We start from the raw sequence: 17,122 nt of genomic DNA on the forward strand, positions 1-17,122 counted from the left end.
CGACAGTGATTTCATCACCCATTGTCACATATTGCCTAAGATAGATTTCTAAGAATATTATTTATTTTTGTTTTGCATCACGTTCAATATAATGTCTATCTTAATTGATAATCAAATAGACACCATAATTTATGTTAGTGCCAAATTACACGAGGAGAACAAACCAAGTAATTTCCCATAGCTCGTTTCACTAGTAAGTCATGTCTCAGGTAACATGCAGCCCGTTAATTGTTGAATAAGCTTTTGTATATGACAGGCTAACATCCACATAAGTCCGTTTCATACGTCATATTATGTCGTAACCTTTTGCCACGTGATTTTGCAAGCGTTCCCTTCGGAAATAACACACATCACAATTGAGTGTTCCGATGTTTATGTATATATTCACTTGAGTAGTTGGCCAGTTCCACGCACACAGCCGGACATCAAATATCCAAATTATGTTTGATCTTGCCCGGTAAGGACACTCTAAACAGTCTTCTACATTTTAATGCAAAATCATTATTCAAAATGTTGAAAAGTCAAGTAGAACAGAGACATTGTTGAAACTTACATTCTCGTTTCACTAAATCAAAAGAAAAATAATTAAGATGGCTGCCATTTCAATTAAAAATTGTGAACACCTATGTCAAGCATGATTGAGCATTTTTTGCCCGCCGATGTGGTTGATTGTAGTCTCGAGGCAAATTTATTTTAGTTCGTCTCTGGGCACACTTTTTACCAACTGGCATATACAAATAAAACCTGCTATACTCACCAAACTTTGTGTACGGATTAAAGTTGCCATGTTTATTTTCGTCTACTTTTCTCTTCGTTCACGATCAGTTGCAAATCTGAACGGGGCATGCACGGTTCATCGCAATCATTATTTCCATTTAAAAACTTGATGTAAGCAGTCAATTCTTTGTGAACATACATTATTTCATCAACTTACAAAGAAGCGACATTGTCTTTAATAAAATATCCTTAAAAGTCTACGTTTTTTTCGATCGAAAAATAAAAGAATATTTTACCAAAATTCCAAGATTAAAACATGTTTTAAGTTTAAGGCACTCTTCTCAAACCGTAAATTGTTCAAAAAAAAACACTTGACTTAAATTAACGTTTAATTTCATATTTAGATTGTATTATAATAATCCATCCTGAACGCACAAACACGTCATATTCTTATGCAACTGCTCTTCGAAATGCCACGACAATCACGTCCTTGAAGTGAATGAACGATGCAATTCAGTGACGAAATGTCAGCCGGAAATCGCGGTAGTTTGCGGCTTGTTTTGCAATCAGTTAAAAAATCATAAGCAATGCGCAAACTGAAAGTAAATGGCAAAAACATGACCCGCTATGGAAATGAAGAAGCAGTGTAAAGGCTGGAGTCCATGTAAAACAAAAGTTTACATGACGCCCAGAGTTTATTTCTATGAAATCATTTAGCTGTAAGATAAAAAGTTGCTGTTTTTTATGGATTATCGTTTGTTAAGCATCTAACATATGTTTGAGTATGAATTTCGTGCATTACTACATCGCTGTAGACAGCGTTGAAATTTGCAAACATCGTTTTTTTTTTAAGGAGACGCGTAAGTGTCAATTGGGCTTGATGCATGTGCGTAACGTGTTGTTTATTAACCTGTACAATCACGCTTAGTGGACCTATTAGTTGATGTGTGTATAAAGAATGATATGCAATTAATGTATACACTGTATGCAAGTGATATTATAGAGCCTTATGCCTCTTTAAAAAAAAACTATTTTATTAATTATTTTAGTGGCGTATCAATGATAAGAAACCCGCGCGTTTTGATCCAATTTAAACCCAGGCGTATTAAATTTGGTATTTCATGACAAAAAAGAACACTAAATTACCAAAAAGCGTTTTGAAACATACCGATTGAATGTTTCGTGAAAGTGTGCCATTGTGTTTTTGTATTCGTACATGGGTATGCGCTGTTGACAGAAATATGCAACTGGTGTAATTTTTTTAATAACGAATTTGGCATGAACAAATCGGAAAAACACCTACGCTCATTCCTCTTTTATTTGTTTCCACAATAAACAAACAACTAATCAACGTTGCCACGAAAACGTAATTTTTTCAATCGAGACATTTTGTGCCGACGACTATACACTGTTTTACAGTATATCAATATTTGCAATATGTGCAAATGTTTAGTGTAATGCAAGGGCCGTCACTCCTGAAAAGCTCGCCATTATCCAGCAACATTCATCTTTCGGCAGAGCAACACAGTAAACTTATGAAGTTTATTTAAACACAGTGGTACACGATACAGCAAGAGCAGACACTCAAATAAGTCAGACAATATTAATTAAACAGTTGCAACATCACATAAATGAGTTAAGATCTTTTAAGGGTGGTTGCGATTTGTTCAAGATAATTTTAACGTTTTAGATATACACGTGATTTAAAATTAAGTCATGAAAATATCAATATCGCTGTATGAAATCAAACGTCGAAGTCTTAGAAAATTATGCTTCAACTGCAACCGGTACACTTCAGATGTTCTTAACGTGGATATGAGAATGTTTGCTGTTTTCCCCTTTTTTGTCTGCTGTGTATTTTTGGTGTGCGTTATACTAAGCCTGAGAAGGTCTCGAATGTATTTTTATATTAAGCGTACACACAACATGGCTCAAATCACCTACGTGATAAGGTGTATCACTTGCGATGTATGAGGTGGAAGTATAAACAATATACAATTGATTGCCTGTCCCCATTACATTAATGGAGATTAATTTGCGATAAATATTCATTATAAAAAATACAGGGGCGTTTTTATAACAAATATGTGTTGAAGTACCGAAAAAACACATCGGAATTTGACAACCAAGTTGTTGTGACCATAGCAGCTTAAGTATTTACTAGTAGTAAGACGCTTTTTTTTACACAATGCAGTTTTTCGTAAATATTTATTTAAAACTAAGAGAATTATTCAAATACTTCTTTCTTATAATCGTCGTTGCAATGCTAGTGTTTGCTTACACAATGAAGTTAACTCTTGTTCTCACTTTCTATAAATTGCCGAAGTTTATATCAATATGAGTGTCTTTTCTAATCAATAAGCTAAGTGAGGTGTGCTTTTTGTGGAGGGTGGGGATATTTTTACTCATACTCATCCATGACGTGTAGATTATCATACATATATATAAATGGCTAATTCAGGTTGTGGAACAAGTTGTTCCTGTGCAGATAAGCGGTTGGTAACAGTGAATCTTTTGAAATCCCAGTCCTCATGGTCAAACTCGTTATCCGCTAAAAATAATGCAATAACGTCTCATACACATTTAAATTTAAAGTGTTCTAAATCATGCTCAAGAAATTTCTACATTGTATGATGTTAAAAAGGATGGGAAAGAATCAACGTCATGATATATACATATTTATAGAGCATGTATCACACAAACTCGCAAATAGTCGAACGCTGTTCGGGAAAATATAACTCAATGTGGCGCCAAACATGACCAGTGACAAGAGACAGACTAATAACCGGTAAAACGCGCTAAGCATCGTTGCACAAATTAAACCATGAAACGCACCCTTAACAACAAATTTATATTAAACTAAAGAAAAGTATATATGCATTACACTGATGTAAATTAAATTTCTGTTAGTAAGCATATATTTTTTAATATGATTTTTAGCGGCATGAATGCCAATTTGTAGACAAATAATATCGGAGAAGACTGTTGTTATTGATGTGGTATAATCGTAGATATATCTTCTACTATTTGTTAAAATGTCAAATTTATAGAAGTAAAAAAATATGTTTGCGACTTCTGACATGTCAAACTGATACTAATGTTCTTCAGTCTAAAATACGGATCATATGAACATGATTAAACAATTGTTAAACGCGTTTTCAAACTTACTCCCGACATCCATAGATTTGAGATCATTATACTTATAATCATGTCATACGTCTCTATCGTTTTTCTGTCCACATACTTTGGCCGTCTTCGCCTTTGTCCAGTGCTTAGTTCGCGATCTTCTCCCAACTATATAATTAAAAATATCGTATATACCTCTACAATTATGCTTGATTATTATAAAGGTCTTCTTTACTTAATTATGCACATTTTAAACAACATTTTTGTCATGCGTAATTGTATGCATATGTTTTATAAATTTATAAAATAAAGTGAAGTCAACTACTGGCATTATATATTCTAGTTGACAGATTACTTCTACGGTTATTACAACTTATTAAATTAGCATCTCATTTATTATTGACAGATAACTGACATAGTTAAACCTTGTTTCTCAGTTCTGCCGTAAGTATACAATTTTATAGTATATCTGTTTATGTCCAAAGTTCTCCTTCAAAGCCAAGTATCTATAGCCCTGTATGTTAAAACGTTTGACTTGTTTCAGTATATCTGACTCTTGAATCTGGATTTAAAACAGCTGGAGCGGTACAGTTCTTTATTCCAGGGTACAAAGTAAATTTTACCTGAACAGTATTAATGCATATTATGCCAAATAACAGTTATCAGTTATCAACATTCTTCAGCTCGCGATTTAGATTTCGTGCAAACTTATTCATTTGATAAAAGGGGCCACAGTCCGAAAACATATCGCGACACAAGATAAAATAGTTCAGTGTAGTGTATTGAACTCGGCATGTCATACTCAGTAATTGTAAATAACAATCCAAGTGATAATTAAATTGTTTATTTGTTGAAAGTACGATTTATAACTTTATGCTGCGTTTACTCTTTCCATGCTTGTATGCTATAGTTATGTACACACTATGCATAAATATCCGTAAAACCTATTCTGAAATGGCATGTTTGAAGAAATCTAAATAACACTATACAATGTTAAACATGTATGATATCATGAAAAATATATTCAACACGCTATCATTAGCATAGTATGCCATATAGGACATTAATCGGAATGACAAATACTAGCTTAATTGCATTTGTCTAAAACCTTAAGTTAATCGGAGCTCATTGAACAAGTATATCGCCGTTTAAATTACTGAAATATCAAAAGAAAATCGATTTTGAACACAGCTCGCTATTGTAAAATCTTTACAAAACAATGATCTATGTTTAATGTGAGATAAAATCCATGCCCGTTATTTGCAAGCTTGATATTTATACCAGAGGATAATAGTTATTTCTCAACTGCGACTGAATGTCTACTTTGAATAGAAGAGTTTAAATTCAGACAATAGCTCGCGTGTCAGGTTTGTTGAAACAACCTTAAAACAAGCTTTATTTTCGCAAATTAAGATAAGTCTTTTTTACTTCGTTAATATCATGGTAAAATCTCCGAACAGAACATAATTGGCTTTTTGAAAAAAGAGGACAATATTTTGATAAATGCTTTGGAAGTTATGTGAAGGTGTGCCATTCGTGAAATTAAATGGTCATTATTAAACGTTCTCGTGGACGAAAATGTGGGAGCGTCACTAGAAATGTATCGTGTAAACACCTATTGTTGTCACGTGTCATTTACATGGTATTTAGAAGAGTACTTTGTTTTTCATTTAAACTATAATTGAATAGTTTTACGCTGTTAACAATGTTAACGTTGTTATTCTTTTCTTAAATAAAAAAATATGACAACTATGACAGTTAACTAAGTTTGATAGATTGTAACAGTTATTTAAAATATCTATCAACAATAAAACTCACACTTGTTTACTACTGACACCCAACAAATGTCTACAAACAATGATATGGAATTTCATAACTGGGTAAAGGCCTGTTTGGCTATCAAATGTGTCAGGAATGGGATAATTCCATTACTTGAAAAACACTGCAAGGAGCATTATTCAAATAACACTGATCAGGTTCTTAACGTTTGCGGGCTACCCAAATATTCATGCAACCAGTGTGATGTAACAAAGCTGGAGCCTTACCACAAACATTCACGCACAAAATGTGGATACAGAAAATGTGCTTGCAAGGAAAAGAACATGAACATGAAGCCATGTACGGAAAACCTTGCATGTGGAGTGATTTATGACCAAATCAAGGCTGCTCACATAAACAATGATCCAAGTTGGTCAAACACAAATTGTGACAAGTGGTCAAGCAGTGCATGGGAACAGATGAAATGCTACATCTCTACCCCCGGATATAAAGAGAAAGCGGATATATCTTGTGCTGATTTGACAGCTCTAATTCAGATTTGTCTAAACTACATACCTTTGAGGACATTGTTCAACCAGAATATAATCGACCTTGATGAGGTACGTGTTAATTTTTCAATGTATCAAATGTATCTTGTAGTAATCGTTCTTCCTAGATTGTTTCAATCATTCTATAGTTTGCCAACAAATGTTCTTATCCATTTCAGGTGCGGAGGTGCAGAAATGACATCTACCATTCTAGTACAATGGAACTGGCAAACGATCGGCTGAACTATTTCCTTTCTACCATGAAAACATTTTTGAAGTTAAGGTTCTTTCAAGACTTCAAAGCTGAAGTCGACTGCCAGTTGGAACAACTGTCAAAGGTAATCTGGATCAATATAATAAAATCGTCTAATGTGACGTGATGAAATAATGTGAATCGCTGTAATATTGCTAGTAACATTTGATCCCGATAGTAGTAAACCTGTTTTGTTATGTGATTGAAATATTTTTTATACAGCGAGAGAGATATTTGCATAAATTAGGTTATCTTATGTACCTGTAATATGTATGTGTTAATTCAACAAGCAACATACGCAAACTATTATTTTAAACAACTAATGATTACATTTTTCTTAAATGACCGACGAAACGTGTACATTTAGTGATTAATTCTGAGGAAGGTGATGTAAACCAGGTATTTTAATAGTACTATACCAGGTAACAGTCAACAAAAATTCACCCCTTATCAATTTTTTCAGGAGTTTTATAATTTCTAAATCAATACACACGTGCCTATTGTGGTATTAATTAGCAAAAATAAGTATGCTAGGTATTTTCTATTGGTTGATAGGGACACACGAATAAATGCAAAGGTGTTGTTGACGAAATCCTTTATTTTCTACGGACGGACAATACAGGGAATGAACGTCTTTTTAAAACGCTTGACCAACAACAATATAAAATAAGAATAATTAGTCAATATTTTTTCACTCTAACAACAAATGAAAAATAAAATGGTTATGCGTCCGTTATTATTCAAACAAAATTCGTCCGGAAATAAATTACCGATTAAGCTGGTAATACAAAATTCTTATCTTCGTTGGTCTGGTTCGTTTGATTTATTATAATTAGTACTATCGGGATTATTCCGTTAATTTGTATGTGTCGGCGTCATATGAAAAGCTCTAATCATATACGCTTTTCCGCATTTATAGTGCGATTTCATGGCGCAACTTTTCGTACGCGCATGTAAAACAGTGCATGATTTATATTCAGGTTACCGGTGTTGCAAAAGCAAAAGGTTGACATTTAATCAGGTACCATAAACCGAATAAACGTGGCTCTATGACAATGTTTTACTGGTAGACAAACAATGTATTATCTTCATCATTTATCTTAGGCACTCACATTGCGTTACAGTAAATCTGTATTGCGTTAAGATAATGTTTGTCCGCCTATTGCATTAACTAGATATTAAGTTATATTGTAATACCCAATAATGTTGTGTATCATTATTAACTTTAGCTCATGAAATAAACGCTTTCTACACAGTGGTATAAGTCGGGTCTATTCAGAGTTAAAATTACAATGGCATTGAAGAAACATGGTATATATTCCTTTCATTTGTATGAGTTTTTTCCATGAAAACCAACTCAAAGTGATTCAATTGACTTTTGGCTACTGTGTTTATTTGTTTCAATGTCATGTTGCGTAATGCTGTCCAAGAAATCATTTGTTTTGTAACAGTCATTGTTTAAATTTTAATATTAATATAAAAATAGTGGCATCAAACACCACACGAAACATCATTATGCATAATATATTATTGTAATATGAATTGCTTCTAATCATTTTCTCGGATTCCGAAATGCCCAGAGATTCAATCGTCCTCTTCCAACATAGAAGATGAAAAATCATTTACATCTGCATTAATGAGAATTGTTATGATGTGGCGAGACGGTTGCGACAAATACAGCATCTCCTTTGTTATGTCGATTAAGTACAGTGTTTCAACCTTGCTATCAACATGCTAATAACAATAAACGCCGGAGCTTTATTTGTAAACCATTTAAACGCTCATTGTTAATGTAAAAAACAACACATGTACGGCCTTATATCATAAATTCAGAGAGACACGAAACCTCGGACACTTACTGAAAACATACAATGTACAAGTGTCATTTTTGCTCTTCTTTATTATTCTATATACGAACTATGTGCAAACGAAAATATTTGAAAGTTATCATTTAATTAAAAAATAGTTAGATGTATAGCCTTTTCAGCCACTTATTAATCAATCATCTTATATATATTGTTTAGTCCAAAGCAATTTAACAATTCTAATAAGTTAATTTGAAAATGTTTTTGCAAAAAAAGACATCGAACAGTCCTAACGTTTGTGTGTCATTTCGTTTTGCCAGTATAACGGCCATGGGATGACCTTTAGATCGATATAGCAGTTGAGATTATATATGCTTACATAAAAATATATTTTCGTTACTGTCTCCAATTAAAAAATTAAAATTTACTTGTGTTAATAGTGGTTTTATTATATACTAGTATTGATCATACATATGCATTTTTTCTTCGACATAAACGTGGAACTAACTGAAGTTATTTAAAATTATAATATATACAATGTATATTGAAAGATGTATGGTTTGAAAACATCGGACTGCTTTCAGGAATTTTAAGACATACATTTGATGTCATATTCTTCGCTTCTTTTACATTTACTAGATTTATGGAAACAACATGCAATATCTTAAACTGTCGCATGTGTTCTTTCAAATGTTTATTTTTGAGTATTTAAAATGACTTTAAAGTTACTTTTGAAGCAATATACTAGCTCCACCAAGGACGACCAAAAAAAACGGATGTATAAGGAGGAGGGTAGGGCGTAGGGCTTCCAACCGTATAGTGTAAACAAAAGCCGCTAGCAACAGGACAAAGTTGCATATCAACAGCAATTGTGGACTTGAGAGAAGATGGACCTCGATCTGGAAGGTGAATGACGCCGGGCGGTTAAAGCAAGAATCAACTGAAAGCCGTCATGCCGAAGGCCATCGTCTTCACCATGACCGCCAACACCATCGGTTCATTAAATGTACAACACAGCGCAAGTGGCCGAAGAGATGAGATAATTCAGCCTGACCATCCTAGGTGTCTGTTATTCAAGATGGACTGTATAAAAAAGAGCAGCAAAAGCAAAGATACTAGAAGTAAATATGAACGTCAAGCGAAGCATAAGAGCAGATCAAGGAGATTTAGGTAGATACGCTTGAAACAGAAGCAGCAGAAGCAGCACCATTAAGACAAAAGCAGGAAAGTACTAAGCTAGAGATGCCATTAGGGGACCAGAAGGGAGAAGTGATTGGAGATTACGACGGGCTGAAATAGATGTTGATTGAGCAGTTCGAGGAGCTGCTCAACATGCCAGTTACTACAGACAACCGACCGCAGATACCGAAGGCTACCAGCGATTGGACAATCATGTGCTGCGCGCCCAGGATGGTCCACGGTGCAATCTTGCAATTGAAGAACGACAAGTATGCAGGTCCAGACAGAATACCGTCAGAAGCGCTGAAGACTGACGTCGATACCAGAGTGGAGCTACTCTACCCTCTCTTCAGGAAAGAAAAGGAAGAAATGCAAACATAGTGCATGAAGGGTTAACTCATCATGTTCCTAAAGAAAAAAGACCTTCATTCCTGTTCTAACTGCCGAGTGATAACTCTGTTCTCCAACTTAAGAAAGGTATTAAAACGCATCCTGCTGGACCGAATAAAAAGCGCTGTAGACCCGCTTCTCCCTGAAAAACAAGCCGGTTTCCGAAAGGTTAAATCGTGTACGAATCATATAGCAACCCTGTGGGAGGCTTTCCCAGACGGGACCCCAGTCAAAGATGAAATTAAATCATGAGGCAATGCAATTCTTGAACCAGCTATCTGGAAAACACATTGAATGAAATATGTAATGTCTTTAATGTTATCAGTATCAATTATGAATTTAGCCATATGTTGCTGGCTTTTATTTATATCTGAGTCATAACGACAGACGGTAAAAAGGAAAGTGTCATTGATATGTGTGAACAATATGATGTGGTCGGCTGATAGGTTCATAAATTCAGATTAAGGTACCTACATGATAATTATTTTATTTCTTACTGGTTCATCAGTACAAAGGCATGTTACGCAAATGACTAAATAAAATAAAATATTTACGGCTGATAACATGCATTTATTACATTTCAAGAAACCTTCAGTAATTTTTATAGAACCTTATTGTGATATTTTACAGAAAATAGTCATGTGTAAAAAACCTGATTTGCCGGAGGGTACGAGCCTATGTAATCCATTATATTATACCTGGGTATTTGATTTTGATAGTGTTATGAGTATCGAATGTACACATTTGTTGATAATGCGTGTCGTATGTAAAATCTACAGTTGCTTGATTTCCGTTTAATAATATGTTATAACAACAAAGGATTACAATAAGTTGGTAATTCGGTTTTTATCACACATGACACGGCAAAATGTACTGCTTCTTTATACAATAAATAAAGAGAATATCTGAATATCATTGATTGTAACCAATCAGGCACTTTCCATGCTATTATTTTTGCGTGCAACGTCCTTCGTCTGCTCTAGTTTGAATACAATTAACACTTTTTTGACAAATTAATACGTGTGCCACAACCTTTTTGTATTTTAAGAAGAATAGCAAAATGACAGTGAGCTTATTTCAGTTGGAAAAAGACGAGTTTGAGGTATCCATAGAAAATGAAATAGCTGCACGAAAGGATGCTTTAGACGGAATTCAGGAATCGATGGCGGATATGCAAAGAAGTTTTTCACAAATGAAGGATCAACTGGAAGAAATAAATAAACGCACCGCAGACCAATGTTTAGAAAATCGAGAAATAAAACAGCATTTGTCTGCACAAACAAAAAATATAAACTCGATACAAGAGGTACGAGTTGTTGTGGTTAATCCGTTCGTCATTTGAGTAGAAATAGTATTACTTCTGGTATAATTAATATTTGGTTCTGTCGATGCATTTGATGCGGGTGCTAATGTCACTTACAATATTGATAATGAACATGGTGATGATGAAAAGGTTTAAATCAAATGACTTAATAACATTAATTATCGATTCAGACGCAAGCATCGATAAGTGAGTCGGTGTCTGATTTGCAAACCAATATTAGGGAATCCAGCGAAAAGACAGATTCACGGTATGGTGAAATAATAGCAAGTAATGGCTTAATACTAGCAAATCAACGCGAAATACTAGCAAGTAAGTTGGATGCATTTTACGCAATTTATGTTGAAAATATAGTTCCCACGTATAATGTTAACATCATTCACTGCTACAAATGTGTAGTCATGTTTTCAGTGTGTAGTTTTTAGAACTTGTCGAACTTGTCAAGCGCTATGAATTCGCGGAAATGCATATAATTCAGATAATTAATTAAAAAATTGTTGAATACTCGTTTTAGATTGTATTGCAAATCAGAAAAGTTTTGTTACAGGAATAGATCAGTTGAATGAATTATTTCAAAAGCAAACTCCTGACGCGAAAGAAACTCTGAAAACAGGTAATATAAAAACTTTCCAGAGATGTACACACAATTTCATAACAATACACAGATGACATGTTCAATGATTATCACATGTAATTCATTTTTCATTTCATTTATATTTCACCTGTTACCTGATCTCTTCGCGTTAAGCGCAATCTACTTACAACACAACTTTCGCAATAATTCAGCACCATCATATAATTTAGACGGAACATAAACAACACATATCGTCATTCACGAGTATTGTAACGTTGAAAGAACATATTATTCGATAGTATTAAAAAGTGTATTGAAAAAGTGGTACAAACGATTTCATTGAATAATAAGTGTTTAACCGCATTTTGTAATTATATTTATTTAGAGCGATTTATAGTTCCTGTTTAGTTAACAGGTATCCCAAATAAACCTTCATTAATAACATAATATGCAATGTATAATAAAATGTTATGTTATGTATTTCAGATATCGTCACAAAGATAAATGTTAAGCCAACACATGCAAAAGCAGGGAACACTGTTTCAGAAGAAATGTGCACAGCTGGTAATGAGATAATAAACAGTTTCAACGGAGATTCAGCCGATAATCCCCTGAAACGACGTTTAAAAGATGTCGTCGAACAGCTTCAGGAAGGTTGTGGTTGTTTATTTAAAATAGTACTGATACACTATGAACATCCTCTTTTGCGATTACATGTAATCCGGGATGTTAAAATAGTTATGATTTAAGTAAATGAGTACGCAACAGAAACATACGCGGTCAAGACAGCAACAATATTCGTTCACGTACACTTAAATTGTGCAGTCCGTCATATAAAAAAATTGAACTAAAATATAGCGAGCATCGATGCATAATTATGCGATAAGAAACAACATCCTTTGAGATAAACATACGCTCAACTTGCTGGTGCTAGGAGTCCACATTTATTTACTTAATCCATTTCGGTCAAAGGCGAGATCAAAATAAGTTTGATTCATATTGCTCGATATGAAATTACATATTTAACAAAATATGGCATACTCTAGGTGTTGTAGTAAGCAATGATGCTTTAAGCAAACATTGTTAAATACAATCGCCTCGTATATAAGAAACCACACATGGATGGAATTACGGACGGAATGCCAGACGGACAAAGTGGGCAGTCACTATGAGTTTATCTCGCGTCTAGAAACTATTGCATTTTTGTCCATCGTCATGGTGCATAAACATACAGTTTGTAATTGTGTGATGTATGGGCGCATGGTAGCCAAAACATGGATGTTCATTCCATTTATTCAGACGATGACCAATATGGTTAATGGCGGAGAAAAAGTAACCTGTACCATAACAACAATTTTACTAACTTAATAAAGCTTTTTAATATATGCACTACAAATCATGTAATTTCATAATACAAGCCCAAATGAAAACTCTCGCAGATAAAAAATAATTGATGCAATGGAACGTAATTTGCACAAACGTTATTAAACAATACAAATACACACAATGAACACGGAAAAAATACAATAACCTGATCTACATTAAAAATGAACTGATTTTTCAAATAGACGATAATTATATGCATATATATTATTTAATTTATTAGAATCCTTCTTACTATCCATTCTTTGTGTTCATGGTTTCTTGAAGGAGAAGCAAATAATATTGTATTTTCAGCCTAATAATATGCGTTTTTTTATTGTGTAGGCAACAACAAAGTTACTGCGTTTAAACAAAAATGCTTGGAAATTTACATTTCGTCTCCAACAGTACAAAGTTGGGTGACATTGAACAAGGCATTTTTTAATGGTACCATAGAAAAAGCATTCCTACCGGTGCAAACATACCTGAGGACACGTCATGGGTGTGGTAATCTTACCTTGACTATTGAATTAGATCAAGACTGCTTCAACAAATGTGCTAACACTATCAGTAAGTGGTAAATCATTTTAATTAATAGCATATAAACACGTTATCTAACAGTTTCCGTCGTTTCCATCATTAATTTGTCATATTTGACATTTTTTTGCTAGTTCGAAATACTGACACGCCTTTAATATTAAAAAACGGCTACGAAATACCAATATATTTGGTACATGGCAATATTAAAAAAAATATACATATATTAAACTAAGATTTAAGCTTGAATTGAAAAGCTTTTTTTTATTTCAGTAATCAACCTCGATCGAATGTTTAACAATCAGCAAACAGAGGATCACCCATACAAAGTAACGGGTAAGTTGACTACGGTGTATACACACACATACGGACACACGCACATAGTTGTATATTTGTACATATCGGATCGGTTAATTTGTTTGTACTGTCGGATATTTATTTATTATGTGTTTATTTATTTATTTATTTATATACAAATTCACACCTATAATTCAGTCGTTATTGTATGTTGTTATTTTAAATAATTTTTCCAATGGTTAGCTTGGTTTGTACCAGCATATAACTAGTCTTTAAGAAAATCAAGCACATTTCGGAATTCTTTTAATAACATTTTTATTATCATTTGTCATTATACAGAGTTTAATTTGTATTTATGCATTAACAGTGTATGTTGCTAAAGCAGAACGATGTTTTATTGCATTGTTATATTCCCAAGTAATGTTATTCAAAATGCGCCTTAGTTCGTTATGCACTTTCACTCTTTTAGAAACCCTGTGTATGGCGTCCGTCTTTAGCACTGTGCGTCGTATGCCATGCGACGTACGGTTTGAATCGTCAATTATCAGTTAGTTACAAATCGAGAGGCCACATTTGTCAGTCAATCTTGGTGACATTAGATCATCACAGGTCACATTTTAGAAACAAACTTAAGTGTTACCACTCTATAAGCATCATGTATGACTCAGTCGTTAGAATTGGTCAGAATGTTTATCTAAAACGTATCTATGTTAGGTTCGATTGTTGTGCAAGTGAGGTAAACAAAACTAAGTCACAATGCTAATCATAAAATACCTCTTAACCAATCCTGAGGCTACATTTATGATTTAATCCTAATGGCACTGTTTTAAAACGCCTATCTTGTTAACATGTATATCAAGTTTTCGTCAAGTGCGGTTAACATCTTTGACACTTTGTAAAACGTGTACAGCCCTTGTTGGCACTGTACAAGCCATATTAATGATCCATTATTGATGTAACCGTACCAAAGTTTTCATCTAAAGCCTTCCTTAACCAAGTTTGCTTTTTAAAATTTATGTCAAGTGAGTGAACAAATCAGATTAGCAAGTCAAATCATAGAAAAATGTAACCAATCTGGAAGTAAACTTAATCAATAACTCTTAATACAACGCGATTGTGCCACTTATCCCGACACTATTTAGGTCGAGTTCAAATTTTGTCATATGGGGTTATAAACTGATAACTAAGTCACCGCACCTAAACTTAGAAAGATCTTTTTCCCCACCATATTCATCATTCCTGACAAAGGCAGTTAAGTTTATCATCGACTCTGTTTGAGTAATTAGCTCTAATAGCTCTAGGTCCAGGAACACAATTTAATTTGACTGTAAACTCATAAAAAATTGTAAACCATTATTTCCTTATATACGAGTCCACACAGTGAGTTAACCATATCAGACGTTGGGTAAATGTTTGACCCTATTTAGCATAACTTTTAAGCCTTTTTGCACATATCTCTAATTTTAATTGTAATGTTATCTCTGGGAAGAGCATACACAATCATAGTAATTTATCCATTCCATGATTCATATTTAGGTAACCGATTGTATAAATGTTGTAAAAAAATATCCTGCGCATGCTTTGCGGCATATGTTAAGAAATGTCAGCAAGTTTAAGATCAATATATAACATGTAGTTAAACAAATAAAAACATAAACATCCTCTAACAAAACTTGATATCAAATAGTTACTGCTGTGGGCTTAACTAAAACAATCACAAAATGTGTTATATATATGTATATTTATACAATTGGAGTGTTACCTTACAAATATTTAACAATATAATATTGTTTATAGATGTATTTATAAGCAATAAAATAATACACCTGTATCATTGAAATAATTATTTCAATATTTCATATTGGTTGGTAAACACACGTTCGGTAGAAGTGCAAATATATCTATTCACTTGTTGTTTTATATAGCAATAGAAACGGCACTTGCAATTATTAACATAGTTGTTAGCATTATTGAGTTCTAAGTGAGTTAATGAGGTACGTTATAAAACACTAGCTCATCGTTTTTCTTTATATTAGCAAACAATACTTTACAAATCTTCCTACATTTGTTCAACTTACCATGTTTTTCCGCATATACAATTGTACTGCAAAAGGGCATATATGTAATTTATTGCTCTTTGCAACTAATGTTCACTCGATAGCTGTGTTTAAATATCTTAACCCAGTCGGCAAAGAGGCTTTTAAGTCTTCAGAAAATAAAATATTTGTGCAACTCATAAATTCTTTATCAATTGAGTAATATATTTTTTATTATTTTGATATAACGTTAATTCCCTGATCTGTTGCTTTAATATATGCATACTTGATTTAAAAAAGGATGTGTGCTTATATTTTTTCTTTTCAATTTTATCAATAACTTCTAAGGAGTTTTGTATTGACTAAAATAGGTTAATATTACTATTTTCATAAACTTTATTACAATATTTAGCTATATGATATCTAATAGCACTCAATGCAGAGGTAAGATACACTGATAATTGCTTGGTGGTACAAGACACTGAATTAGCGATAAAACGACTTTTATATGGCGTTTTATGTAATTTAGGTATCCAATAAAGTGATGGCAATTTATTGTCAATATTATTGACTATTACATTTAATGTTTTGCATTCGGCAATATGGTCGGCAATAATTTCATTAGGTTGCTTATTGTAAACACAATATGATGTTGTTTGTGAAAGTTCTTGTGAAATAGTTTGAACATAAAACACTCGTCATATTATTATAACATTATTAGCAGCCTTATCAGCAGGAACTATGACGAATTTAGATTTTAAGTCTTCAAGCAATTTACAGAGATTTTGTTTATTAAATGTAGGTGAATGTGGTAAAGCCAAAGGATTTGTATCATAAAAATATATTTTATTCATGGCCATACTAAATATTTTAGTTTTCCAATCATTGAGTGCAGTAATTTCAGCATTTTCCTTCCTGCACCATTAAGTGCAATAATCCTGTAAGGATGTTACGATTTTCTTAATGCAGTCATCAAAATCAACAGGAATTGGAAATCTATACTTAGGGCCTCTGCGTAGTAAATTTCTAAGGTTTTTATTTTGAATGAAATTAAGGTCCCCAGTAAAAACTGTCCAACTGGACCATATATATATTTGGAAGCCGCAATTATTAAAACAATAAAAAAGATAGGTCATGCGTTATGCAAAAAAGAACTCGACGCGAATCAGCGGTCACTGTTTTACGGCCATCTATTTAACGGCTTCGTACCAGTGGATGA

The 17,122-nt window shown here is 33.3% G+C and overlaps 1 protein-coding gene across 1 annotated transcript; it reads left to right on the top strand.

Moving 5' to 3' along the window:
- Positions 1–5,283: 5,283 nt before the first annotated feature.
- On the top strand, positions 5,284–14,419 carry LOC127835577 (uncharacterized protein CXorf38 homolog). Its single transcript, XM_052362012.1, has 9 exons — positions 5,284–6,221; positions 6,329–6,487; positions 10,858–11,082; positions 11,271–11,409; positions 11,645–11,710; positions 12,158–12,325; positions 13,379–13,603; positions 13,844–13,906; positions 14,337–14,419. The coding sequence occupies exons 1-9, from the start codon at positions 5,688–5,690 to the stop codon at positions 14,417–14,419; spliced, it is 1,662 nt and encodes a 553-aa protein (XP_052217972.1). The 5' UTR covers positions 5,284–5,687.
- The last annotated feature ends 2,703 nt before the right edge of the window (positions 14,420–17,122 follow it).

This window comes from Dreissena polymorpha, chromosome 6, assembly GCF_020536995.1.
Source record: "Dreissena polymorpha isolate Duluth1 chromosome 6, UMN_Dpol_1.0, whole genome shotgun sequence".
In the NCBI taxonomy this organism is placed as follows: domain Eukaryota; kingdom Metazoa; phylum Mollusca; class Bivalvia; order Myida; family Dreissenidae; genus Dreissena; species Dreissena polymorpha.

Excerpts from the sequence above, each read along its gene's own strand:
- LOC127835577 (XM_052362012.1), top strand. The coding sequence starts at position 5,688 with ATGTCTACAAACAATGATATGGAATTTCATAACTGGGTAAAGGCCTGT. Across the intron at positions 12,326-13,378 it reads CGTCGAACAGCTTCAGGAAG|GCAACAACAAAGTTACTGCG; the intron begins GTTGTGGTTGTT and ends TTTATTGTGTAG. Across the intron at positions 13,604-13,843 it reads CAAATGTGCTAACACTATCA|TAATCAACCTCGATCGAATG; the intron begins GTAAGTGGTAAA and ends TTTTTATTTCAG.